General features: G+C 47.7%; 1 protein-coding gene across 4 annotated transcripts in view; it reads left to right on the forward strand.

The window, feature by feature from the left end:
- NRP1 (neuropilin 1) overlaps positions 1 to 27,755 on the forward strand; it is a 168,115-nt gene that overhangs the window by 117,117 nt on the left and 23,243 nt on the right. For 2 of the 4 annotated variants that reach the window (XM_075550317.1, XM_075550318.1), the window contains exons 7-11: positions 2,441 to 2,596; positions 5,838 to 5,982; positions 14,354 to 14,685; positions 20,477 to 20,621; positions 24,546 to 24,629. In XM_075550317.1, the coding sequence (XP_075406432.1) occupies positions 2,441 to 2,596; positions 5,838 to 5,982; positions 14,354 to 14,685; positions 20,477 to 20,621; positions 24,546 to 24,629 (862 nt within the window). Of the gene's footprint in view, positions 1 to 2,440; positions 2,597 to 5,837; positions 5,983 to 14,353; positions 14,686 to 20,476; positions 20,622 to 24,545; positions 24,651 to 27,755 lie in introns of all 4 variants that reach the window. The other 2 variants (XM_075550316.1, XM_075550315.1) reach the window with 1 other exon arrangement.

Consider the following 27,755-nt stretch of genomic DNA (forward strand, 5'->3'; position numbering starts at 1 on the left):
ATCTGTTCTGCATTCTCTTCCATTGAGGTTTTTTTGTTTCGTTTCATCATTGTTGGTAGGATGGGGGAGTTTTGTTTGGTGGTGGTTGTTGGGTTTTGTTTGTTCATTTGCTTACTTGCTTGGTTTCTACTCGTGTTTTGTCTGTTTTTCCATAGGTGACATGTAGGAAATGAAACTATAGGTAGATCTACGGAGACAGAAACTGGATGGATCATTGCCTGGGGGCATGGCAGGGGAGGGTGTGGGGAACAGGGCGCTAACGAGCATGAGAAGAAAATGCTGTGGAATCGATTATGGTCATAATTGTACAACTCCTCTTTATATGATTGAATGACTGCATTGTTTGACATGAGAAATATATGCCAATAAGTGGCTTTTTAAAAAAATAAAAGAACATGGCATTGCATTGCCTCATAATGCTGGATTATTGCAGTATTGGGTGCATGTGAACCGATCATATGCTTCCTTATATGTTGTGTCCTTGAAAAGCAGCCCTGGGCACTGTGGGTTAAACACTTGATTGGAAGTTGTACCCTCAAAGTACACTGGCTGCTTCAGGAGAAAGGGAGGGCTGACGCGTCCTTTCATGATTTACGAGCTCAGAGGTCCCCGGCATCCAAATGGCCAGGTGGCAGTGCTGAATGTCCTGTGTGAGACACTGACCACAGACAGTGAACCACTGGCGAGCCAGCAACCCAGCCTGACTTACATGGGTCTCACGTCTTCCACCTCGGACAGGGTACAAGCTCACCGCTTTTCTGCTGCTCTGAGTGGAAAGCGTTTGGGTTTTCCTTCTCTGACGGCGGTTTCCACCTTTCACGAGTTCCACCTTTCGCAAGGTGTGTGGCATTTGGGAAAGAGGCCTGGTGGCACAGTGGGTTGGTGACACGTTGGGCTGCTAACTGCCAAGTCAGCAGTTTGAAGCCACCCGCTGAGGTATTGGAGGGGGAAGGTGACGCTTTCTACTCCTGTGAAAAGTTTTGGTGTCTGAAACCCACCGGGGAAGTTCTGCGTCATCCTGGAGGGCTGCTGCGATTCAGAATGGAATCCAGGGTAGTACGTGATGGCTTTTGTGTTCGCTTTTATAAAGCTTCCAGATAGCCTGTGGCACACACTGGATTGGCCCATTTTCGTAAAGTTGATTCTGGCTCATAGTGACCCTGTGGGACACAGAAGAACTGCACCCTCGGGTTTCCGGGGCTGTAAACTCTTACTGCAGCGGATGGTCACCTCTTTCTCCCATGGAGCAGCCAGTGGGTTCAAATGGCCGACCTTTCCGTTAGCAGCCAAACACTGTCGCCACTGTCCTGCCAGATGCCTTATCGGATGTTGCTGTTGCCGCTGCTGTTAGGTGTCATCAAGGCGATCCGATCAGTGGCGACCGCGTGCACCACACAAAGAACCGTCACCCTGTCCTACACATCCTCATACTCGTTCTCGTGTCGGGGCTCACTCTTGCAACTTCCGTATTCATCTCGACCAAGGGCTTCCGCTTTTTGGTTGCCCCTCAACTCTAGCAAACATGATGTCCACACTTTTCAGGAACTGGTCTCTCCAGGCAACGTGTCCAAAATACGTGGGGCAAAGTCTCGCCGTCCACGCCTCGAAGGAGCATTGTGGTAGGACTTCTTCCCGGACTGATTTGTTTGTTCTCCTGGCAGTCCCTGGTCCTTCCGGTGTTCTCTGCCAGCACCACAATCCAAATGCATCCATGCTTCCCAGGACTTCCTTACTCCGTGGCCAGATGCTAAAAGGACCGATCCCTGCGGTAAGCCATCATGCTTGGCAAAGTGAGGCTTGCCAAAGAGTAAGGAGACTCAAAATGAGAGAAAGTGGCATGGTGGCTGAGCAATGGGCTCAAGCATAGCATCACTTGTGAGGATGATGGCGGCCCAGGCTCTGGTTTATCTCGTAATTGTCAAGTCACTGTGAGCAGGGTCAGGCCCGGGCACCTAATGACAGCAACCGGATACTAACTGACGATGGAAAGGACACTCACGTTAGACTTGAGCTTTAATCCAAACATCTCCATGTCCAGTACGTGAATTGATCTTGATGTTTTTGGCGTTTTTTTTTTCCCTATTTGTAAAATGAGGTAGATCCGTGTGTGCTGTTTGGAAAGTATTTTTGATTCTTAAAAAGATATAGAAACATGACATTGAGCTCGGTTTCTCTGTCTTGGTAGCCATCGGGCCATCTTGCTGACAGGCAGGAGAAAGGTGTGCTCCTGGCCTTCCATTTAGCACTGGACATCAGCCTGCTCTCAGCAGGATGGAGTGGAAGGGACTTACGGACTTTTCACATGGAACAGAGTCGGTACCTAATGATCCGGACAGATGGAAAGTTCCATGTGGAACACCGGCAAAGAGGGTCTCAATTAGGGTGGTGCCCAGATACCCAGGTGACCACCCCGTGTCAACCCCTGTTCATTGTCTTGCAGGTAGACTTGGGCCTTCTGCGCTTCGTCACAGCTGTCGGGACACAGGGAGCCATTTCAAAGGAAACCAAAAAGAAGTATTACGTCAAATCTTACAGAATCGACATCAGCTCCAATGGGGAAGACTGGGTCACCATAAAGGAAGGAAATAAACCTGTTGTGAGTTGGGCAGCCACCCTGCGCCCATTTCCTCTTTTAAATGAACGATCGATTTCTCCCTTGTTTGTTTGGGGTTGGGCAGTGGGGGGGAAGCTCAGTCTGACCTGCTTCATTTTTTAATTGATTTCGAATGAGAGGTGCCATTAGCGGTTTCAGCCTGACCAAAGTATCTCGTGTTCCCAGTCCAGAAGCAAAAAAAAAAGGAAGTTCTACAGTTGCTTCCAAGAAAAGTCGATAGCAGCCAAATTAAGTGTCAGACTCAAGAATCACTCGAAAGTGCCCACAGGGACCTGGTCTATACATGAGATAATACTGTCTTCTGGTGACCTGGAGTCATGCCCTGCCCCAGCCCCACCCTCACTCTGTAGTGTGGTGTGGTGTGGTGTGTGTGTGTGTGTGTGTGTGTGTGTGTGTGTGTGTGTATGTGCACGCACTCCCGTGCATGCTTTCCATTCTCTGTGATAGATTCCACCTTTTTTCCCCCTCGATGTAATAGACCAGTTTTAGAAACCTTCTTTGCATCTACCGTCTGTGGCTCACAAACTAATTTACAAGTGTACTTGGCTGCTTCTGCTGAGAGCTAGTAGAAGTAGAAATATTTCTTTCCCTGTCCTCAGATCACACAAATACCTCCTCGCTGTGTTGAACCAAGGAGCGGCCACAGACCCAGCCGTCCCTTGGGCCCACCGCCCTAAATCATTTGGCACTGGAATGTTTTTCTGAGCCTGCTTATTTATTTGAAGTTATGCTTGCTCTGATTTATTCATCAAAAGATTTCTGGGAGCTCATCCTCACAGCCTTCCCCCCAATTAAAACGTGCCCCCAGAGGTAGAGTAAAACAGAGGGAATTGATAAAAACAAGTAGGAAAGACTTCAGGTAGCTTGAAATGACGGGTTTGGGAGAAGGGCAGTTAATATGTCCTTGTCTCCCCTTTGAGCATCCAAGGCCTGGATTTTCACCTTCTGGCTCCAGGTCTAGGCGTGAGGAAAGGTGTCTGGAGTCAGGGCAGAAGGATGGCTTCCCTTTGATTGACTCGTGCCACCTTTCTGCTTTAGAGGCAGGCAGGGTAGGGAGGAGTGGCTAGCTTTCAGTGGGAGAGGGCTCTAGAGACCTGCTGGGAAAGAAGACCTTCGAAAGCGCTCTTCATGGAGATCAAGCAAGTCCATCGCGAGGCCCATTTCCATAGCAGATGCCTGTTGCAGGATTAGATTTCAAAATATATTTCTCATTCATTTCAAAAATGGAGATTCCAAATGCTCAGGATATACCAATAATAAAAAGAAATCCAGATCATAGGAAGAATGGACACGAGGCCTCGTTTAAAAACAGTAAGTCCCACGTCTGCCAGAGGCCGTCTCCTGCAGCTCCGTGTGGATCGTTTCGCCGGGAGCGCGCACGGGTGTGGGAGGGGGCACACTCACAGCTAGCCTCGGGTACACGCGATCCAGAGCATCCGGGCCTGCACATGAACTTCTGGCCTAGAGGACGGCACGAAAGAGGATAGATTCAGCAGAGATGAATACATTGAATTTCTCTGAGATTCCCCTCGAACCAAAATCAACCAAACAGCCAGCTGGGGGCCCCTTTCTTGTTGGCCACTGTCCACCTCGGGGCCTTTCAACCGCTGGGTCTTGCCCACCTTCCTCGGGAAGAGGAGGAGAGGCCACCCCACCCCCCCACCCCCCCACCCCCCGCACCCTGAGAGCAGCATTGGGCGAATATCTCCAGCAACCCCCTTTCTGTCGAACAGAATTTATATATGAATGTTGACATAGATTTTGGAGGACATAAAATCCCCACCATTGGAGCAAAATGTGCCACCCCCCACCCCCAGCCCCTGCCCCTCAACCTCTGCAGACTGCCGACTTCTCTCTGGAGGGAGCATGATGTCCCTTTAAGAAGGGCCCCTTCCGGACAGAATGGCCCATTATTCTTTGTCACACAAGAATGCTGCCAGACAGTTGTTTCCCAGAGAGAGACGCAGGAAGGAGGACAGAAATCCAAAGGCCATCACAGATGAGGATAAATTATGACAGTAAATTTTCTCCAGAAAGGGGCTAGGTGAACAAGCAGCTTCCTCAAGTGGAAGACCACCTTAAAGGAAATGGAGTAAAACTGCTACCGGAAGTAGACAAGCCCCTTCTCCTGGGAGAAGAGAGCAAGCCCAGGACCCCATGGGCCGGCTCCACACAGATCTACCCAGAAAGAGGGGAGAAGCCTCCATTTCTCTGGGGGACCTCCGAAATGCTCTAGCTGCACAGCCTAGGAGGAGAATTACGACTCAGTTATGCAGAAAATCATGGTGGTAGGCATAAATCCCGGAAAGACTCATTTCACTGATAATCAGTAAAACTGAGACATATTTTCTGCCCCACCTGAGGGAAGTCTAGCACCGGAATGTTCTAACATCGTAAATGACCTCCATTCCTCAGAGGTCATGTTAGCAAACACTCCTGCAATGCCTAGCCCAAGGCAGAGCGGTCCCAGAAGGTCCTTGCTGGGGGAAGGCATTCATATCTGACACTAAATGCCTTTGCAGTTCCATCCTTCACCTCTTTTATTAGCCCTGACTCATTTGAAAAACAGAAGTACTGGGAAAGCTGATGTCTAGTTCGGAATCATTTATAACTGAGATTTGAACTTGACCACGAGAACATAATTTTACCAGTAACCGAAAAATACTAAGCTCATTAATTAATGTCAGTGATAAGATCTCCCATTGTGGCATGGAGACAAAAGACAGGAGACTACTAGATCTAGCTGGATCTAGCTAGCTGGGAACCTAGCCTAGAATTCCAAACAACAAGCCCCTACACTGAACTCCAAAGGAGCATTCCGTGTGGAAGTCTGGGAAAGTAGCATCGCAAGCATTCTCATGGAATGTCTAGGGACTTCTGCAGGTTCTGATGGTAAAACTAATAACTCTCCATTTGATAGGTACTGGTTTGGAGCCTGGAAAAAAAATCCCTTGTGGAAGTGCTTTTTAAGATTCCAGTTGTTCTAACCACCCAGGAAACAGAACAGATGTTTAGGAAAGCATTCATTTAGATATGATTCTTTCTGATTGCTTTGAGAAAAAGAATCCCGTAATAGCGTGGCAAGTCATGACCGCCGCCTCAACCTTGATAAGCAATACTGAAGTGGTAGATTTTTTTGCCAGCATGGTGGAAAAGATGTTTGTGATGCTGTTTGCAATCCAGGAGTTCTGCCCATTAAAGGGCCTTTTCTTTGTCCATATAGATCTTTCAAGGCAATACCAACCCCACAGATGTTGTGTTTGGGGTTTTCCCCAAACCACTGATTACTCGATTCGTCCGAATTAAACCTGTGACTTGGGAAACAGGCATATCGATGCGATTTGAAGTCTATGGCTGCAAGATAACAGGTAAGCCCCACTTTTAGGCTTGCCGGTGGCACTTCCTACAAACTTTTAAATATCGGAAGGGTAATTTTGTATGGTTGTCGTGGTTTTCATGGTGGGAGTTAATCGTGTCTGTTTGGGAATGAGATAATTCTGGGTTCCCGTGTTGTACCTCTCATTAGCTTGTATCTTTAGGCGGTGTGGTGGCCATTCAAAGCTTCAATCATCTCTCTGGAAATAGTCATAATACTATGCTCTGTACCACACGGAGCTCTTGTGACTGTGAATAGATGCAAAGCCTTGAGCTCAGGGCCGTGGGGAGGCCCACACATTCATTCAGTGGTGAAAAAGGATGCTGTGTGGTGCTGGGGTGAAGCACTTGTCTGGGAGAGGTCACGTTGCTGGTTCAAACCCACCCAGGATACCCAGGAAGACAGGCCTGATGATGTGATTCTCAAAAGCACAGCCTTGCATGCCTCTTGGAGCAAGGCTCCTCTCCAGGTGAGGGTGTCTCCTGAGTAGGAATCACCTCTGACAGCCCCACCACCAGGGATACCCTTGTCTTCCAGACTCCGCGCGGCACGCGGTCAAGCCCTGCGCCCCCTGGACACACTGCGTGACCCCGTGCTCTAGCAGATTTCTAATGCCTACATACGCGTTCCAGGAAAGATTTCCCTAACTTTTTGTCATTTCAATTTTGGAACCAAAAGATGATCCCCAGGACTGCAGTTGAGGAGGAGTTTACTTATGACCATGTCTCCTTTGACTCATTAATGAGCCCGACAGTGTTCTGTGGGATCGGCTTTATCTGGGTAACGGTGACAAGTTTTCTAGGCTGTTTTTCTTTTAGTTAGTGTGTTGCAGTGCTAACAGGACTGTCTAAATCTCGGTCAAGGAAGTAGCATCATCTCCATTTGACGGATGACAAAATTTAGCTAAGTAAGAAGTGAAGCCGGTCCTTTTAAATGGACCAGGTTCAGAAGAAGTAGAACTTTACCTCGACGCTTGGGTGCTGACTCATTAGTCCTGCTGTTACTTGCATGTGTAGTCGGTGCTCTGAAGGGAACCGCAGCCCAGGAGAATTCCTTCCACTTAAGTAAATACTCACACATCGCCAAACTTCCGTAACAAGAAGCACTTCTGTGGAAACTTCTTAGTAAGCCGAAAAGCTCAAAAATAAAAATCAGTAGAGTGACTCACCGACGAATTATTCAAAGTTTCAAAAGCCTGTGAACATACTGAGTGCCGTATATACTCGAGGATAAGCCGACCCGAACATCAGCCGAGGCACCTAATTTTACCACCACAACTGCATTAGAAATGTGCTGAAAATCTCGGCTTCTACACGAGTGTATACGGTAAGTCCATGGAGGGCGTTCTGTCTCTCCCCCGTGCATGCCAGCACTGTTGGTTTTGTTTTTGCCCTTTTAGCATAGTTATGTTCTGGGTGGGAAATACCAAACGCTGACAGGTAGAACAGACTAACTGAGGGAAAGGGGAGGCCCTGTGCTGGGATGGCCACAGGCAAGCCCTGTGGAGAAGGAAACAGAACAAAGCAAACCAGAAGATTTTTAATACCAGGAAAACCAAACAAAATCAGACAAGCAGACCCATAAAAAGCTGCCCTTGTTCATAGGAAGGCCCATCTTGGAAATGAAAGACTGTCGTGTGGTTTCTGACCGAAATCCTATTTAGTTCCGTCCCAGAGACAGATTTGCTTATTGTTCTAGAATCCAAGACCTAGAAAATCAAAGGCCTCACAGGCGGGGATGAGGTCGACAGGGGTTTGGGAAAAGAAGGACCACTGAAAAATTAGTGATAGGCTTGGTTTTGATTTCCATCAGCAATGAGATGAGAGAAAGTTCTAGGTCATTTTTAGAGCAGTGAAAATTTGAGAGTCGACTCATAAATCCATAGATAGAAACAAGGTGACTTAAGGTCACGGTAGGAATTTTGGGCCCGTTCCTCCAACCTTATCTCATGTCTCTGTATTTTAAAAAAAGGAAAACTTCATGTATGTTCATCTGGACTAGTGAGTTGTCAGGCTCTGAGGATTTATGTCACATCCTTTCAGTTAAATAAAATACTTAATTAACCCTGAAATTATTTTCACAAGAACTTCATGAGAGTTAATTCTGGGAGCATGTACCTTCATATATAAAGAAGGCAAATGATTTATTGTGTGAACAAAATTAGTTAAATGGCCCAGCTATCTAATAAAAGCCAAAAACAACAAAAACCCACTACCATCAAGTCAGTTCCAACCCGCAGTGACCTTCGGAGACAGAAAAGAGTTATCCCTTTGGGTTTCTGAGACCACAAATCATTGCAGGGACTGCCTGCTTATTCTTTCACCCCGGGGAGCAGCTTTTAGGTTAGAACCAGCGACTTTGGGGCCGGAAATTTAAAATGGCATACTTCCATATTTCCATATGATATATTTGATAGTTATTTTGAGTAGCTAACTAAAAATATAAGGTAGCCACACCGCTTTAGCTCATAATGCTGGTCCCAGTCATAGCCCTTCATATATCTTCAGTATACTAATTTTGTTTTCTTTTTCCCATGTTAAATGGGTTTTAAGCTTTACAAATAAACTTGCCTTGCAACATAAAGTACAAGATACCCAGTTATAGTTGATGCAGATAAACAGTGAACATTTTTTTTACCCAAGATGCCTGACCCTATTTTGGGGACATACTTAGAATACATATAGATTTCCAAACTCTATCTATATTTAAATTTAAATACAGTTAATGTGTTAACTGTATTTAAGTACATTAAATATAGAAAGAGTTGGGGAATATTTGCATATTTAAATATATTAAATACAGAGTCTGAAAGAGCCAACATGTATTAGCAGCGACTTACATGGATAGAAATTATGCAAAGCAGCCAAGACTTGATTCCGGGCTGTCTACTTAGTGAAAGTCTGATCATGGGTGAGTGATTTCAGCCTTCCAGTCTCCGTTTCCTGATCTATAAGATGAATCGTACTGTAGCCATAAGGAGGGTGACATGAAAGAATATTTGTAAAACACCCATTTCCAAGTAAGTTTTCTCTGAAGAGTATAAGTAAATTAAAGCAATATATGGTGCCCAATATACTGAACCTGGCTTCAGCCCCAGCAGGCAGAGGTTTTAATAAGACAATAACATCATATTTTTCTGCCTGTCTCTCAGAGCAGGCAATTTTCTCCTTGTCGCGGCCACAGTCCCTTGGTGGAGTGGAGATTAATGAAAGAACTATGGGGTAGTAGTCCCTCTCTAGACTCGGGGGCCATGTTTGCATTTTTCGACTATGCCTGGGTGGTTCATTGTGAATGATTTGCAGTTCTGACCTGTGCCTCCTGAGAAACAAGTCGCCAGACTTCAGAACTGCTCTTGCTCTTTAGTCAACACTGTGTAGGCAGCTGTAACTCAGTCTACCTGGGCATAAGGAGCCCCACTGGTGGCGTGGGTTTGAGTTGGGCTGCAAACCACAAGTTTGGTGGTTCAAACCCTCCAGCTGCTCCTTGGGAGAAAGATGAAGCTGTCTGTTCCTGCAAAGATCTTTCCGCCTCCGAAGCCCATGAGGCAGCCCTCTAGGCCCCTGTCCCTGCCTGTAGGGTCACTGTGAGATGCAGTGGACTACATGGTAGTGAATTGGGTGGGCATGGTTATACCAAGATTTAATAACAAGGGGTCAAGTTATAGCTACCATGGGAACAGCTCATCTGACTTCCAAGGTCTCCGGAGCCCATGTTTTACTTGTTTTTTGTTTGTTTGACTGAAGTAAATGTCCCTAGAAGACTCCTAGCCCCATGCTTTTAACCAAAATGTTTAGTTCAAAAGTCCTCCTTGAGAAGGGAAATGAGCCTAGAGTATCTGATGGCGGGTCACTATTTGGAGCGGTGGAGAAAGTGAGACCAGAGTAAATGATTCTGCTGTAGAGATCACTGGTGAAGGTGCAATTTTGCAAGCAGGCTTCGTCATTTTCCAAAGATGAAACTTTAGGGGAGTGATCGTGCAGAGCTGTTGCTTGATGTATCAGGACACACTCTGGCCTCTCTTATCGTGTGCTTGCGAACCAGACGTCTATGCGCTGGTCCTTCCGCACATGTCAGCAGGCTCCTGTGTGCATCATACTTCATGGTGAGGATCTGGGCAGCGCCACGCCTGGACGGACTGACTGAGTCACCCAGGGAAGGCGACATTGCCCTCATTGTGCTTCTTCTATCGAGTGCGGCATCTACCTTCAGCCAGTTAACTCTTTGACTTACCAGTCTATACATGCGAAAGCTGAGCACAGAGATTTTATGGTCAAATTAAAGTTAAAGTCTAAAATTAACCACTTCAATCCCACAACACAGAAAACATTCTTTTCTTCCTCCCATGTAGAACAAATTGTTGATGTTTACAAATAAAGTTGCTGGATAAAGTACAAGGTAACCAGTTAAAGTTGATACAGATAAACAATTCTTTCCAGCCTAAGGATGTCTCATACTATATTGGGAACATACATATAATATTATACATCATTATGTATCTATGTAACACATATATAATATATGTGTATATAGGTGACTTATCTGAAATTCATATTTAGCCAGATAGCCTGATTTTAGTTTTGGTTTACTGTTGGTTAGATTATGGTAGTGGTATCCTAAATCTGGCTATCCTATTTCCAAAGGTTGTGACTATACCCAAGTCACATCGGGGCCAGCCTGCCATGGAAGAACAGAGTTACAGCCTAGTGTTTTGTTCAAGCCCTTAATTGTGAATATACTATTTATCCTAATCATTGTTGAAAAATGAGTCACATGGTTTTCAGTAAGAAGCTCCTTCTGGCTCTTGTGCGTTGCCTCGCTGGATGAGGCAGCAGACAGGACAGGCGTCTGACAGTGCCCTGCAGCAAGTTGGGCTGCACGGGGTTGGCATCGCTGAATCTGGAGGTATGGGCACTGCTGTCCCTGCCAACCCTGCGCACGAGAACGGGCCTTACTCTGGTCAAGGCTCTGCTCTCTTTACAGTGTTCAAGTTAACGATAGTTTCCTCCCAATGGTAACATCTGGTACCCATTACCAGCTAAACATGACTTTTATAAAAGTTGGTTTGGACTCAGGCAGGTGTGACCACAATGGCCAAACATGTGACTTCTATTTTTGACACTTCAAGTTTCATAGTCCCTCCGTAAAATCGTTTTAGAAATCTTTTTTCTAATTGCCATGGAGTTCATTCTTAGTTTTCAGATTCCAGCCTGGAGCACATGCAGGGTCTGTGTTACAGGAAAGGGCACTTAAAGAAAGGACATCTGCCTTTTATTGTATTAATCAGTTATTTCATTCAACAAATATTTTGGGGGGAAATGCAATGTATAAAGAACCTCAGAAAGTAGGAAAAAGTAACATGATTCATTCCCTTAAACCTTAAAATCGGGGTGGGGCATCCCCATCGAAGCACAACCATTCAAGGAAGTACAGATAAAGGGCTGCGGAGGTCCAAGCAAAGAGAACCCTGCCCAAGTGGAGAAATTAAAGGGCATAGCATTCATAATTGGGCCAGGATTTGAAAAGAGTCAGATAACGGGGTTGGCAAAACAATGGGGAATTGCTAGTGGGGAGGCTAGAAAGAGAGAAAGCCCCTCCCTGGGTGTGGACACTATTCGCCTCAGTTGGTTATCACACATGTGTGAGGGCACCTAGAAATGGCGGTTCAGTGTTAGATGCCATATCAGGGGCGGGTTTGTGTACCAGCCAACGCTCCTCATTAGCACGCCACCAACCTCCATCAGTGGATGTTAGGGTGTTGCTATGATGCTGCAGATTCCCCTCAACTGAGCTTCCAGATGAAGAGGACCTAGGCAGAGAGACTTGATGGTCTACTTTCAAAATCAGTCACTGAAAACGCAGTGGAGCCTGGTGTGCATGGCGGTCCCCCAGGAATCAGGCTGGTGTGATGGAAGCCAACAGCAACAACACTGATACCTGCAGAGAGACCTGGAGAAGCCCTTGTCTGCCTGGTTGAAGCCCCAAACTCACTGATAATCAAGTTCATGCTGATTCACAGTGACCCTAGAGGACAGGACAGAACTGCCCCTGTGGGTTTCTAAGGCTGTAACTTTACAGGAGCAGAAAGCCCCCTGTTTCTCCCTCGGAGAGGCTGGTGGTTTGAAACCGCTGACTTTGCAGCTAGCAAGCTAGTGTGTCACCACTACGCCTCCAGGGCTGCCCTGCCTGGTTGGAAAGTCTGTGCATCGTCCCTGGACAAGAAGTCACGCGAGGTTTGAGCTAAGAGCTGCATGCACTGAGATAAGGAACTCAGATGGAAAGGAAATAACTCCAGCATCTCTCTGAGGGGAAAATGAATGAACTGGAATATGCTGTCTGGCAGAGGAAGGAGGAGCCCCGGTGGCACAATGGTTAAAGTGCTTGCCTGCTAACCCAAAGGTCGTTGGTTTGAAACCACCAGTTGCTCCATAGGGAATATACGTGGTGGTCTGCTTCCCTAAAGATGACAGCCTGGGAACTGCCATGGGGGTAGTTCTACTGGGTTGGAATAGACTTAAGGGCGGTGGGTTTGGTTTTCGATTAGTACACAGGAAAATAGATAAATAGGGTGATATCTTGAAAGACAGAAGATTTGTAATGCCACCTTATGAATGGCAGAGTCTGCTGTGGTGGGGTGGGATGAGCCACAAAAGTGACATGGCAGCAGCCAAGTTGTACTAAAAATATCATTTGGCAGTTTGGGCTAGTGCAGATTCAAAACTAGGGTGAGAAGACCCCCAGGGGCCCGGCCTGAAAGTCAGGAGCAGGATGCTGTCCAAAGAACTGGGGACTACATGCGGCGTCCAGACCCTGTTCCAGGAAAAGCAACCTAGGTAAAATTCAGTAGCAAAACGGGAAGGGAACATACACAGCAGGGCAGAAGGAGATGACAAGACAAGGAATTGATGCTTGGTGACACGGCAGGTACGCGTGGTTCCCACAGGAGTCAGTGCCAAGGGAAAGACTGCTGGCCTCCGAGCTTGGTGTCCTTCGGTGACCATGGGACACTCTTGTTGAGAGAGGCTGCAACTAGCAATGTGGGTGGAGAATGCGGCAGGGCATGGACACAGGCACTGTCCTTCCGCACTCAATCCCACTGTCACCTTGTCTGCGAAGCCCCTTTTCCTTGCCAGGTTGAGTCTGGCATTTCCCTCCTCTCCACCTTCTTACCAGTCACCCAGTCTCTTCCAACTCAAGGGAACTGCTTTGGTGTCAGAGGAGAATGATGATCCTGACGTTTCTCAATGGCTGTGATCTTTCAGATTACCACACTTTTGTTTGTTTGTTGCCTGCTTTCTTTTTACCTTTCCCTTAGCTAAGGGAACTCTCAGGCCCCTGGAATTACTCAACGTCTTCTCTTTAATCTAATATTTAAAAAGGAGTCTTGGTATCGTGGTGGGTTATGTGTTGGGCTGTTCTCCACAAGGTCAGCAGTTCAAAACCTCCAGCCACTCCATAGAAGAAAGGTGAAGCTCTCTCCTGCTGTAAAGATTTACAGTCTTGTCAACCCTCAAGGGCATGTCTACTCTGTTCTAAAGGCTTGCTAGGCGTCAGACCTGACTTGGTGGTAGTGAGTTGGGGTTTGGGCTTTAAGCTAATATAAAGGACCCCTGGTGTCAGTATTTAGTAAGCATTGGACTGCTCACGGTCAACGGTGGTTCGAAGCCACCAACCACTCCATGGGAGAAAGAGGAGGCTGTTGGCGCCCATTAAAGATGGACAGTTTTCAGAAACAATACATAGGGTGGATTGGTATCTGAATGGACTCAATGGCAGTGGGAGGGAACCTATAGGAACAGTGGACTTCTACTGGGCAGGGCCAGCGCTTTTTAAAGACTGTCTGGAGGCCAAAGACAACAGAATAGCAACAGTTTGGCAGTAAGCTGAGAAGAGCTCAACATGTGCATGCGGATGTTTAACTGCAAACATTTTTTTTGCTGCAATGTGAGTTTGGGAGAGGAGTTCTGAGAGGATGAGTGAAAGATTGTAGAATGTAAATTAGTACAGAGTTGTTTTTGAGACTTGTTTGGGGTTCTAGCAGGGGAGCGCAGCTACTCGTATACCTTTGACCAAAGGACAATCCTCCTTCTATGGGGGAAAGTTGTCCTCTTCAACTGAGCCTGCATCTTCAGGAGGGACGCACATGGAGCAGTGAGGGAGGAAGGGGACACCTGCCTAGCCAGCCAGATCAACCAAATCAACCCTGGAGATCAATGGGGTGACGATGTTGCAGCCAGATGGCTCTCACATCCCTGAGTTGTTAAAAAAAATCCAAAAAACACAACATACGGATGAGTGCAAAGAGTGTTTTTCTCAGTAGCCTCCCAGGAAATGATTTTAAGAATCTTTCTCCTTCTATCCCTTAGATTACCCTTGCTCTGGAATGCTGGGCATGGTGTCTGGACTCATTTCTGACTCTCAGATCACAGCATCCAACCAAGCGGACAGAAACTGGATGCCTGAAAATATCCGCCTGGTCACCAGTCGCTCGGGCTGGGCCCTGCCACCCTCGCCTCACCCCTACGTCAACGAGTGGCTCCAGGTGGACCTGGGGGAGGAGAAGATTGTGCGGGGAGTCATCATCCAGGGAGGGAAGCACCGGGAAAACAAGGTGTTTATGAGGAAATTCAAGATCGGCTTCAGCAACAACGGCTCCGACTGGAAAATGATCACGGACGACAGCAGACGCAAGGCCAAGGTGAGCCGTCCAGAGACAGCCCTTCCTCAGGACCTGGCTTAACCTCAGAGTCCCTACCATTGCCCGGAGGAAGCGCTGCTTCTGCTGGCCTACAGACCTTGAGATCGGGGAGGTGGGGAATGGTGTCAGGGAAAACCCTCTGCCTGGGGGAGTCAGAAAATGGGGCACCGGAAGTGGCCTTTGAGACAAGCCCGGGAGAGTTTGTACTGCTGGCCACACACGTCCCCCTCCTTGTCAGGAACCCCGACACTCAGGCTGGCAAAATGGCAGGGCAAGGGGGTTGTTGCCAGGGGGTGGGGGGATTCACAGTAACCACCAGTTAGAACTGAAAATCTCTCCACAGATGCTAACTGTCCGTTAGCCAGTGACCATGGACTAGGTCTACGAGTGTCCCAGCAGAACTGGCTGGCAGCTAGAGTGTTCTTTCTTGCAAGGAGTATCTGGGTAAACTTGAACCTCCAGCCATTTGGATAGCGGAGCCCTGACCCATTCACTGCACTCAGGGACACAGATCTATCAGTTAGATCTCCTTTCTGCTTCCCCACCCCGAGCAGTCTCCCTTTAAGTGTATTTGTTTATGCATTGGAAACACTTAAAATACAGTCTGGTTTTTATCAAAGAAAAAGAAGCCCCATGTGGAAAAAAAATCTATCTATATATCTATCTACATACACAGTGTTCCTAAATCCTCCAAAACATGTGACATGGCTTCTATACATATATATATATATATATATATATATAAAACCAAACAGTTAAACTTGAGTAGTTCCTTTTCAGTTAGGCTGGGAGGTGAATTTGTCAGCATTTCCTGAGCACACACTTTAGCAGCTGGGGAAGGGAGCCCAAGAAGAACACTGTGTGGCCAGCCAGCCTGCTTGGCATGAAAACAAGTGAGCAACCCACAGACAATCCCAAGTGTAGGTCTTGTGTGGAGGGTGGGAATTCTGTTCGGCCAAGAATGCTTCTCATCAACACATTCAGCCTGTTGGTCCCATCCCTGCCATCTCTGCTTCGCCTGTGTGCCCTGCTCTGAAAAGATGTCAGCCCCTTTAAGGGAATACTATCCTCTCTCCCACTCTCAGAGAGTGTGGGAATACGGCTTAATCTGGTGAGTCAGGCAGGAAACAAACTGGGAGATGCTGCCAGCTCCCACTTCTTCTGAGGCAGCGGCTGGGTCTCTGTGTTGTAGTGAGCCAGCCCGGAGGAGCAAGGCGGCGGGGGGTGAGGGGGGGGCAGATAAAAATCTCTCCCCATCTCTTCCCTCCTTCTCTTTAGGTTTCCAAAACGTGCTTCCTGTTCTTTGTCTCTACAGGAGGTCATCTTCTTGCTTGTGCCCATTTTCTTTCCCCCAGAAACCTGCCCCGTTTGCTTGTGGAGCTGAGAAAAATCAATTAAGGCCGCTACAGAAATGGGAGTCCCCTTAAGAGTCCCCTCAAGTCTTGTAGTGAGCTTGTGACTTCATCCCTGAGCGTGAATATGCTGCAAATCAACAACTTTGGGGAAGTGCTGTCTGATTGAAGTGTGCGCTGTTTTGACACATACTTCAACACTCTGGTTCCGAGAGAGAAAGAAAACAAATCCCCATATGCTTTTGATAGGATGCGACTTAATGCATCCCACACTTGGGTTATCTAATTTGGGTGAGTTTACAATCAAGCCTAAAACTACCCCTCTCTCATAGTGAGCATAGAATTCCACCGCAGTTTCCACTTTAACCACAAAACTCAACTCAAGATGGGCTGACTGTGTTACATTTTTACTCCCAAAACATAATCTTAGCCGCCATTACCATCTCCCTGTGATCATCTCTCTCTCAAAAAAACCCTCATAGCCATGAACTCTATTTTGATTCACAGTGGCCTATAGCACAGGGTAGAACTGCCCTTGTGAGTTTCTGAGATTGTTAACTCTTTACAGAACGTCTCATCTCTTTCCCTTGGAGCATCTGGTGGATTCAAACTGCTGACCTTGTGATTAGCAGCCCAACCTGCAACCCACTGTGCCAGCAGGGCTCTTACTGAAAACCAGCAAGGCATCTAACTTATTAATGTGGCGTTCCATTTGTGATGATGTCTCAACACGCTTGCCCCCCAGAAATGGAATCTTCCCAATGAAAAAGGACTGCTGGGATCTTCCACTTACAAGTACCGCATAGCTCAGCGTATCTACAATGGACCGTGTGCCAATGTTCACATGATGGCTATCTGCATAGGATGGCCATCGTCATTTCATTCAGCGTGAAATAAGGATGCTGCTTATTGTACTGTGATTGCATAGGAGTCCCTGGGTGAAAGAGCGGAGACTGCAGGCCACCCTGGAAAGCAGGGCTGATGAGCCCCTGAAAACTTGGTTACTGAAAACTTCCGGGAGCAGAGCGCTACTCCAGCACACCTGGGCCCCCCCGTGGGCACGGATTGACCCACCTGCACCTTGTTTTCTCACCGTTGTTTAGTCTTGATTTTGATTGGGAAGAGCAAGTAGGGCCTGCCCTCATTCCTGACCCTTACGCAGTGTGTGATGGACCAGGTGCATCAGAGTCTGACCCATGAGACTTTTAAGAAACGCAGTCATGAGCCAGATACCACAAGCCTTCTTTCTTGGAAAATATGAAAGAGCACAGAGGTCCTTCCTAAGCTGCCTTCTGGTATCAAAGGCAGTCCAGTTCCACATGGCTTTTGGTGGCTGACAGTCTTCTGAACACATCACCGTCAGCTTGTAGAACATATTTAAAGAGTGTAAATTCTTCCCACAAGTGAAAATTAAGAGAAGAGCCTGGGATTCCAAAGATAGGACTGCTTTTCTCCTGTGACCTCCAAAGCTATGTTAATGTGGACACAGCATGCCTGTGTAGTAATGGCGTTGCCATTATAATTAATGTCTTACTGACAACAACTTCATGGGGTCTAGTAGTAATATATGTCAGATTCTCAATTACTGGCTAGGATTGCAAGCCTATCAAAAAAGTGCAAGTCTATCAAGAGACTGCTCTTTAAAAAAAATAAAGCAGGAGGAAACATTAGTTGGAAGGAGCAAGTCTGTATTTTTCTTCACCATTAGGTTCCTGGAAGCTCCTCTGGTTTGAAAAATAAAATAATAAGCCATTCAGTTAATTTATTTATAAAATTTGGTGCAGTTAAAATTCAAAGTCGAAGGGTGGAGGTTCAAGTCCACCCTGAAGTGCCTCGGAAGAAACATCTGGCAATCTGCTTCTCCCAAATTCAGCCATTGCAGAACAGTTCTATTCTGATACACAGGGGGCGGCCAGGAGGAGGAATCAACTCGATGGCAACTGGTTAACCCTTCTGCCTGCCCTCAAGTCAGTTCTGACTCTGAGTGACAGGGCAGAACCGTTCCTGTGGGTTTCTGGAGCCCTGGACCGTCACAGGTGTACCAAGCCTCAGACAGAGCGCCGCAGGTCGTAGACCTGTGCTTTTAGAGTTTGCAGCTCAGCTTAGAACCCTCTGCACTACCAGGGCTCTGGTTAGAACTTGGAAAACCTCTCATTGTTTACAAAACACTTTACCCTATCCATCTCCACATACACGCCTCCATTATCAGGTCACGCCCTCTCTAAAGATGAATGCTTGTCTCCTTGGCTTGGGAATGATGTCTCGACCCAGTGAGGGCCATACTTCCCATTCCTGACCAATATTGTCTTGAACTAGCCCCACCTGCTCAAGCTGACGAGCCGGACGTGGCTGCCCAAATCGCAGCAGATTAAGGAAAGTAAAGGTGTAACCTTAAATCCCAACTAACATGAAGTCCACTACTGTGAGGTTAGTTTATGTCCTTGGGTGTACACATTTCCCAGACTTTTGTGCTGTGATCTCTGGGAATGAGGAACTCGGACTCAGTGGTTTCTATGGGCACAGATATCGTATGGGATAGTTCAGGGCGCCACCTCAGACTGCCTATATTTGAATTCAGAAGAACATTCTTGACTGTCAAAAAAAAGAAAAACCTGTCTCAGAAGTACAGCCAGAGTGCTCCTTAGAGGCAAGGATGGCGAGACTTCATCTCACGTTCTTTGGACCTGTGGTCAGGAGAAGGACGTCATGCTGGCTAAAGTCGCGGGGCAGCCCTCGACAAGATGGACTGACACCGCGGCTGCATGGATGGGTTCGATCAAAGTGACCGTGGGGACATTGCAGGACTGAGCAGTGCTGCGTTCTGTTGTACATAGGGATTACTGTGGGTCAGAAATGATTCAATGGCGTCCAACAGCAACAATTTTTGAACCCTGGCTCTGCCTCATCCCACCGTTCCAGCTGGGGGCACATTACTTAACCTCGCCTTGCCTCCGTGTCCCCATCTGTCCAGTGTGGGGAGTGATCGAAGCTAAGGCATGGCGTGTGTGGAGGATTAAATATGGAGCATAGTGAGCATTTAAAGTCAGCCTGTCCCCTTACAAACAAGGGGTTATGTCTGAAGGACAAAGGGACACTCCCAAGGACAAGATGATTTTTATTTTTCTAATATTCCCCTATGTGGGATAAGATTTTAAATGGATGGTCTTGGAGGAAAAGGAAAGCTTAGCCATTACTTGGAAAAGAAAACAGGCCTAGGCCCCGCTTCACTTTCCGCTAATTCCGCTGGAAGGCTCTGACCTTCTTGTGAGACTCAGAAGGGACATAAAATCATCTACAGGGGCACAGCAGTGGGTGGCCCAGCCCTTAAAAATGTCACAGTGACTTCACATTTGGCAAACGCTTCCAAACAAGTGCAGATTCCCACTGCAGTGCATCGAGTCGCCAAGCACAGAGCGGGGACACTTGTGACTTTCTTGAGACGGAGAGTCTTTCATCCACAAATGCCTCCAGGTAGCATTGCTCCTTAAGTAAGCAGCCATCTCAGTGGGCCGCAGTATCCCACGTTCATAAATAAACAACGTGGACCTTCGACGAAGGCTGCCTGTGTGGACGAGTGGTCAAGTGCCTGGCCGCCGGATGAAGAGTCGGCAGTTCAAATCCACCTGGAGGAATAGGTTGGTGATCTTCTTCTGAAAGGCCACAGCCATTGAAAAGCCCATGGAAAGTGTTCTACCCTCGCTCACACAGAGTTGCCAGCGACTCCACAGCAAGGGATTTGGTTTGCCTATGTTTACCGCTTCGAGTCCCTACTTCAGGGACTCGGCTCCTCTCTTGTCTAGAGGAGTGCAAGTTAGCAAAAGTGGGATCTCTCCATCCGGAGGATGTGACAGGCGTGCCTATTGGAATTGTGGCGTCTCTTATAAGAACCTGCAGCTCTCTTCTGCCTGAGCTTCCTCCGCCCCAGGGAAATGATCAAGGTGTCGCTCCACCAAGATGCACATCAATCAGCACGTCGTTGTCAAACGTGTCTCAGGAGAGCCCCTGCTTCTGGGATAGCCTCCCTGCTCACAGACGTGTCCGAGAAAGGACACCTGTCACTTCTCAGAGAAGGCTTCGTGAGTTTTGTTTTGCTTGTCTCTCTTATGAAGGAAGCATCCGCTCCTTCCAAGGTGACAGAATGAGGCCAATCTCTTTGTCCTCGGAAGAATCTTAAGGAGCCCTGCCTGCTGGTTTAGTGGTTCCGCATGGGGCTGCTCACCGCAAGGTCAGCAGTTTGAAACCACCAGCTGCAGCGAAGGAGGAGAGTCTTTCTGCAGGGCCGCTTCCACCCCGCCTATCGGGCGACTGAGTCAGCACGGATTCATGGAGGGTTGAGAAGATGGGCCTTACAGAAGAGAAGAAATAACTGCTGAGAGCACCCCCCCCCTCGCCCCCAATAACCAGTTTTCTGTTTTGCCTTTTCTTTTCCTGCTTCACAGTTGTTTGAGGGCAACAACAACTATGACACACCTGAGCTGAGAACCTTTCCACCTCTTTCCACACGATTCATCCGGATCTACCCCGAGAGAGCCACGCACAGCGGCCTCGGGCTGAGGATGGAGCTGCTGGGCTGTGAAGTGGAAGGTAATCACATGGGGACGGGGACGCGGTGCTTCTCGGTCGGCCTCCCAGAGGGTGCCCATCTCCCAGAAAGCCGAGTTGGAGAGGCTGAGCCCCTCGGGTGCATCTTGGCTGGTTGTCTTGTGTTCATTTTCTGTCGGCTGCGGAGAAACAACGCTGCCCAGTGCTGAAGCCTCTCACAGGGCAGAGGGGTCTGTGAAAAGCTGCGGCTGCCCCACGTCGGTGATGGGGAAAGGCTAACAAGGAGGAGGGCAAGTTCAGTTCCCCCTCTGACTTGGGTATGCCACGCTCCTCTGCATTTAAAAAATGTAATGAATGAGATTCGTGCGCGAAAAGTGGTGTCATGGTGGCTGATTTTACCACTTGTGGATTCCAGACATTATCATCCCCATCTGCCATAGGTTTGGGAATAAGCGAGTAACCTTATACCCGGTTTTCTGTCCCCATGCAGGGCTTCCTCTGGGTTAGCTGAGAGCATGGCTCTTGTTGGTCCCCAGATGTTACTCAATCGAGCATATGCTCGGAGTTGTTTGGAAGAATGCATTTTAATATCGCCTCCTTTTTGTGGTTCCCCAAGTCATTCTTCCTTTAAGCTACCCAGATATAATTACATTCCTGAGCACATTAAATGCCAGAAAGCTTTTCATGTGCACCATAGGTTATAAATCTGAGGTGATAAATCGCCACGCGGTTGAATAATTCATAGCGACTTTCTATGTGTTTGTTTAAAACCAGGCCATTATCTCCCTCCCTCTACCGTGTCCTTGTTTCCATATCTGTCGTCCTGTCCCTGACCTCTGAGCTATCTAGCTGCCATCACCACAGGCCAATGAGGATCCTGTGCTTGGCCTTTGACAGGGATGCCAAGAAACAGACAGAATGGGCTGGTTGAACCCACTGCACATGCAGCCATGCCACTCACCAAGCCAGGCGGGCATCTGGGCAAGGGGGTCTGCTGCTCTGGTTCAGGCCTCCAGCTTGGGTCCCGGAAAGAAAGTCTGATTGAGGACTGACTGGCTGACAGGTGGCGGAAAGTCAGAGGCCCAGGGCTCTTTGCCAGTGTCAACCCTGCAGTGAGGTGGAACACATGGGGGGTGGGATTGTCCTGCAGGTGTTACCAAGGACCTTGCACAAGGGAGGAAGTTGTCCCCAAGCCTTAAGCCATAGAAGAAACCAACAGCCAGGAAAGAAATGTCAAAGCTGCTTCACACAATTGGTAAAAAAAAGCGTTTTGCTTCTGTCTTCTCTCCATTAGCAGACCCTGAATAAAAATCTCTCCTCTGTGCCAGGTCCCGCCATGGGTTTCCTGAGGAGCGCACACCAACACAGGCAAGGCACAGCCCAACACTCTTGAGCTTTCTTGAGCTAGCCATTCTATTTAAGAATAAATTGGGGAATAACAGAAACAAAATATTTTGTAGTAGTAAAATCTGGGTGCAACCCGCTCATTTTCTTTTCCTGCTCAGTCTAAGCACCAATCAGTGTCACCTCCGATGTCGGAGCCCCTCTTACAAGCAGTGTTAAAACAAAACTCACTGCCATCGTTGAGGGGATTCCAACTCCTAGTGACCGACAGCACAGGCTACAACTGCCCCTGTGGGTTTCTGAGACGACGACTCCTTATGGAAGTGGGAAGCCTCATCTTTCTTCCTGGGAGCATCTCACGGTATGGACCTTAGCAGCCCAAGGTGTAAGCAACACACTACACTACCAAACCCCTCGAACTGGTTCCAACGCATCGCAACCCGATGGGACAGGGTGGAGCTGCCCATGTGCATTTCTGAGTCGGTAACGCTTTAGGGGAACAAAAAGCCCCATCTTTCTCCCCCCGAGAGGCTGGTGGTTTTCAATTGCAGCCCTTGCCACATCAGGCTCCTATTCATAGTATTACAGGTGCAAAAGAGAAACCCTGTAAGACAGAGAAGCCCCAAATCGAAGCTGTTGTCCCCAAGTTCACTCCGACTCCTCAGATTCACTGCCACAAGTCTGTCCCTCTGTAGGTCCCTCGTACAGGACCCAGCAGAACTGCCTCTGTGGGTTTCCCGAGACTGGACCTTGTACACGAGGACAAATGCCTGCTGTTCCCTGTACTTAGAAGTGAAGCATTCACAAGAGAAGGGCGACTTAGACTGTCAGGCAGGCAGAGAAGGGTCCTTAGATTCTCTTCCCTCACTGAGTAGACCCCAGCACCTCATGGCTACTTTTGTCTGAACTGCCCGTCAAAATGCTGTGAACAGTGTCAATACTGCCAATCACCGGGTTCTTTGGCGGCAATCGAGAAAGTCGGCATATAGATTTCTATATTGGTCACAACTCTGCGCTCCGCTTAATCAGACCATGGAGCAAGTGGCAGGAACCAGAAACTGTAAAAGACTGTTCTGCCCACTCCAACTCCCCACGTCACGTCTGGCTCTCCGACATCAAGAGAAATGTCCATTATCTCAAGTCTTGTAAAATGATATGTAATGCCGATAACTGTAAAATATTAAACAGATTGCAAAAATGAGTAACAGGCTAAAAAAAAACAACTAAATTTAAAGGACTTCAAAAGTAGCCTTTGATTAATGTTGGCCACCTTTCAGCGAGCAAGGCAAAGACCTGGGAGACCTGGCAGCAGTGGGGTGCAGGCCTAGCGCAGTGCTGGTAATGACCTGAGGACATCTGAGACCATGCTGCGCAGACACCTGCTCTCAAGAGAGGGATTCCAGGTTGAAACCCTTAAAGGGAAACGAAATGACTCCTAGAAGGAAGAGGAGGACGGGGAGGGGACGCAGGGAAAGGACAGAGGAGAAGGAGAAGAAGAACGCGAGCTTAAAGGAACAGGCGTTCCATTGGGGGAAGCAATATTAATCATAGACTTTTAGAAACTTCGTAAGTAAAAAGGACGTCTAAAGAGTTCGGGCAATAACAAGTGAGTTTTCTCGCACCTGGAAAATGCAAAGAAAAATGGTCCAAGCAAACCAATGTTTTCAGGTCCCCACCGGAGGTATTATCTAGTCCATTTGGAGGAACCGTTTGGAGGTTATGCATTGGGCTGTGAACCATAAGGTTGGCAGTTCAAAACCCTTATCCACTCTGTGGGAGAGAGACGAAGCTTTCTACTCCCATAAAGAGCTACAGCCTCAAAAACCCCACAAGGCAGTTTTACTCTGTCCTGTAGGGTCATTATGCGCTGGAATTGACTAGAGGGCAGTGAGTTGACTTTGAGTTGATTTGGAGGCGACCTGGGGGCGTCATGGTTACTACTATGGCTGCTAACGGAAAGCGCCGCAATTCAAAAATCACCAGAAGCCCCACAGAAGAAAGACGAGGCGCTCTGCTCATGTAGCGAGTTACCGTTACAGAGCCCACTGAGGCACTGTCCGCTGTCGGAGAGCTGCTGTTAATCAGAATTGGCCGAATGGCAGTGAGATTTGTCCTTTGGGGAGTTGATTTAGATTCATGGTGACCTCACGTGTTTCCAGATAGAACTGAGCTCTACAGGACTTCAATGGCTGTGGTCTTTGGAAAGTAGATAGCACGGCCTGTCATCCTAGGAGGCACTGGGTGGATTCAAACTGCCAACCTGTCAGAGGACACTACCCAGGGGTGTCTTCTCAACCCCTAGGTCATGAATGAATAACCAGAGAGAACTCAAGAGCTTTCAAATAAAGAGAGCGAGAAAGAGGGAGCGTCTATGGTGAGGCCGATGTGCAACACACTAAAGCAGCCAACTCCACTCAACAGATATGGGTCACGTGCCTAAACAAAACGTTCTCTGCGGCAGGCAGCAATGCCCACATCAGTCCACTCCTGAAAGAGAGACCAACCATGGCCCTGGCCTGTTGAGCAGGACTGGGTTTTCTGCAAAGGGTCGAAATTCAACCACCAGAGGCTTGGGAATACAGTTGTGAGGTGTGAGATATTAACCATTGGCTCTTGTTTCAGTGCCAACAGCTGGACCGACCACTCCAAACGGGAACCCGGTGGATGAGTGCGATGACGACCAGGCCAACTGCCACAGTGGCACAGGTGATGACCTCCAGCTCACAGGTGCAGAATCCATCTTCATCCCATTGCTGTGCCCTTGCAGTTCATGTCATTGTGGGAAACACCTGGGGCCTGCGCGTGGTAGCCTAACTCCTCCGGAAAGTGGGTCATCAAAGTTCTGATGGAGCCCCGCAGCCCCCCGACAGAGAGGCATCATCGCCAGAATGCATGCATCCTCATTTCTCTCATGTCACCCATGTTCACAAATTTCCTGAATCTCCTTAGCCATTTGGAGCGTTCGTTTTCGCCATTGTCAGAATCACAAGCTAACTGAATAAGAATTGCTCCATGGCTCAAGTGCCTGGCTGAGACAGCCTTTTGCTCAGCACTCCGTTTACCAGAAAGGCTGGTGGGTCAAATCTGCCCAGAGAAGCCTCAGCAAGAGTCTGGTGATCCACTCCTGAAAAGTCAGCTTCCGACAGGAAACCCCTTTGAGCCCAGTTGTACTGGGACACACATGGGGTTGCTATGGGCTGAAGCTGACGCCATGGCAGTGCATGAAGCGTGAGGATCCTCGTGCTCCCCTCTCACTCTGGCCTTCCTGCCCTCCCCAAATGCATGTGTCGCTTATTGTCCTTTTATAAAGAGGCCAAAGTGATCTGAGTGGATATTTTATGCCCAGAGCTGATGAAGCTAGGCTGAACCCTGGACTGTAGCTCTTAAGTGGGGATTTTCTCATTTTATATTTGAATTTCCAAAGGTTATTTCACATCACCTTCAGTTAGCCTATATATCAGAGATGGCTTGTGCCAAACGTCTCACTAATTAATCTCACTATTACTGCAAAATGTCCTCAAACTCTGCAAGCTGGAGCAGAAAGAGTAGGCAAGTGGGGAAATGGGATTACATCATTTGGAAATTGGCCGAGACAGGAGGATTTTCGCCCTATTGTTGCAAAGGCTTCTGTGGGCCCCCTGCCACCACCCAGCTCCCGCTGCAGTTTCATGCAGCATCCGACTCTCGTTTTTCCGAAGCCCCACCTCAGAGATTACATATGAGCCCTTGGATGCAGGTCTATAGTTCTACCCAGAAGGGACATGGAGAACCAACATAATTAATTTCCATGGGGTAGACTGAAAGCATTACCATGTAACTTCATAAAAGTGCCATGTTACTGTCTACAAGGTTCCTGTGAATCTTGAAGGGTATACTCCATAGAAAAATTTCATTTTCACTTACTTTGAAAGCTCTGCTCCAAAGGATCAACAGAGTTCTGTATTCTGAGATGGAATAAAGGACAAAATATATTTAAAAGAATGTGTATATAGTAGATAGGTGGGTAATAGTTGGAGAGAGAGAGAGCTCAGAAATTCAATGCCATAACCCAGGAGTACAGGAGCCCTGGTGGTGTAGTGGTTACCTGTTGGGCTACTAACTGAAAGATCTGCAGTTCAAAACCACCAGCTGCCCTGTGGGACAAATATGGAGGCTTTCCACTCCTGTAAAGAGTTCAGGAACAGTTCCACCCTGCCCTTTAGGGTCACTGTGAGTCGAAATCCTTGTTGTCAGTGAGTCTGTAAGGTGCCCTAGCACCACTGTCAGGTAAGCATTGGACTGCAAGCCACAAGGCCAGTGGTTCAACTCCACTAGCTAGCTAATCCACTGATCAGTCTGTGCCAATAAGAGTGTCCCGCCTAGACCACCCTAAAGGGTCACAATGAGTTGGGATGGACTCAATGGCAGTGGTTTTGCTTTTTTGTTGTTTTTTTTAAATACATCCCTTCAGATTTCCAGGAAAATCATTTGCATTCACAGGCCAATGATGTCACAATGCTATGGGCTTTTGAATGCAAATTTTGTATGTAAATAGCCACAAGCCACAGAAATTACCCTAATTAATGCAGAGACAGATTCTCTCTGAAGCACCAAGTTCAAGTTGAAAACCCCTATCTCCAATTCTGTTTCTTTTTTTCCTTTCTTTCTTTTTCTTTTAACTACAACAGAGAGCCATTCTATGAACCAGGTCCTCTGGAACCTTCCCGAGTTGCCTAGAGAGCCTGTGTCAGAGACCCCAGACTGCTGTGCAGCCCCTCACACATCCACAGAGAAATGCCCCATAAAAGGGAATGAGTGGGGGCCATCACGGTGCATGGTGGGGTGGGCTCCTTCCCTCACAAACCCTAAAGTGGTCAGTTAATATTGATTAGAAACAAAGCCTCAGATTTACTCCTCGTATTAGAACAACCAACCTTCTCATTTCTGCATTAGTCATGACTGAATCAATTGAAGCTGACGCCTTTGAATGAAATAGGGCAAGTATTTTCGCCTGGAGCAAATTGTGTACGGCAGGGAGTTACAAGCCACAGAAAATGGGTCATTTATAGCGGAAACACTGACAGCCCTGTAAAAGTACAAGGTTGAGCTTCATCACCAGGGTTTAAGATCATTTCTCGGGGAGGTGGGGGAGGGGGGCCGGGAGTGCCTTTTCAGCTTTTAAAGACGTATTTAAGAAATAAAAAACAGTTGTGGTCGAGTTGATTCCAGCTCACGGTGACCCCGTGCGTCAGGGTACAATTCTGCTCCACAGGGTTTTCAGCAGCCGGTTTTCAGCAAGTAGATCACTGGGTCTTCCTTTAGCTTATTCACTTAGCAAAAATATATGTATGCCCCCCCCCCTCAGGCGAGCACTGTTACGGCACCTGTTGCTGCATGCCGTGACGTAGATTCCAACTCACAGTGTGAGCCCATAGGACAGAGGGGGCTGGGATCTGTCTAGAAGCAGGTAGCTCCGCCTCTCTTCTGCAGAGCCATTCCGTGGGGGCAAACCACCAACCTTTTGGGTTAGCAGCCAAATGCTTAACCGTTACTCTAGCAGGATGCCTTCCCTAATTCCTTGAACACATTCAACAAGGCTTCCAAAAGTGTATGGGAACATCACATCTCATTATCTTTTAATTCCACTTTCCCCGTGAACATTTTGAAGTGCCAAAATGTGTATTTTAAGACCCTCTGGGGGACATTGAGAATGCCACCCTGATGCCCTAGTGAATATCAAATCAGGAAAACTGAAGAAGAAGCCACGCATTTAATTGGTAATGCTGAAGGAGAACATTGAAAGTACACGGACTGCTAAAAGGATAAACAAATCTGTCTCGGAAAAAGGACAGC

Source organism: Tenrec ecaudatus, chromosome 5 (assembly GCF_050624435.1).
Source record: "Tenrec ecaudatus isolate mTenEca1 chromosome 5, mTenEca1.hap1, whole genome shotgun sequence".
Lineage (NCBI taxonomy): Eukaryota > Metazoa > Chordata > Mammalia > Afrosoricida > Tenrecidae > Tenrec > Tenrec ecaudatus.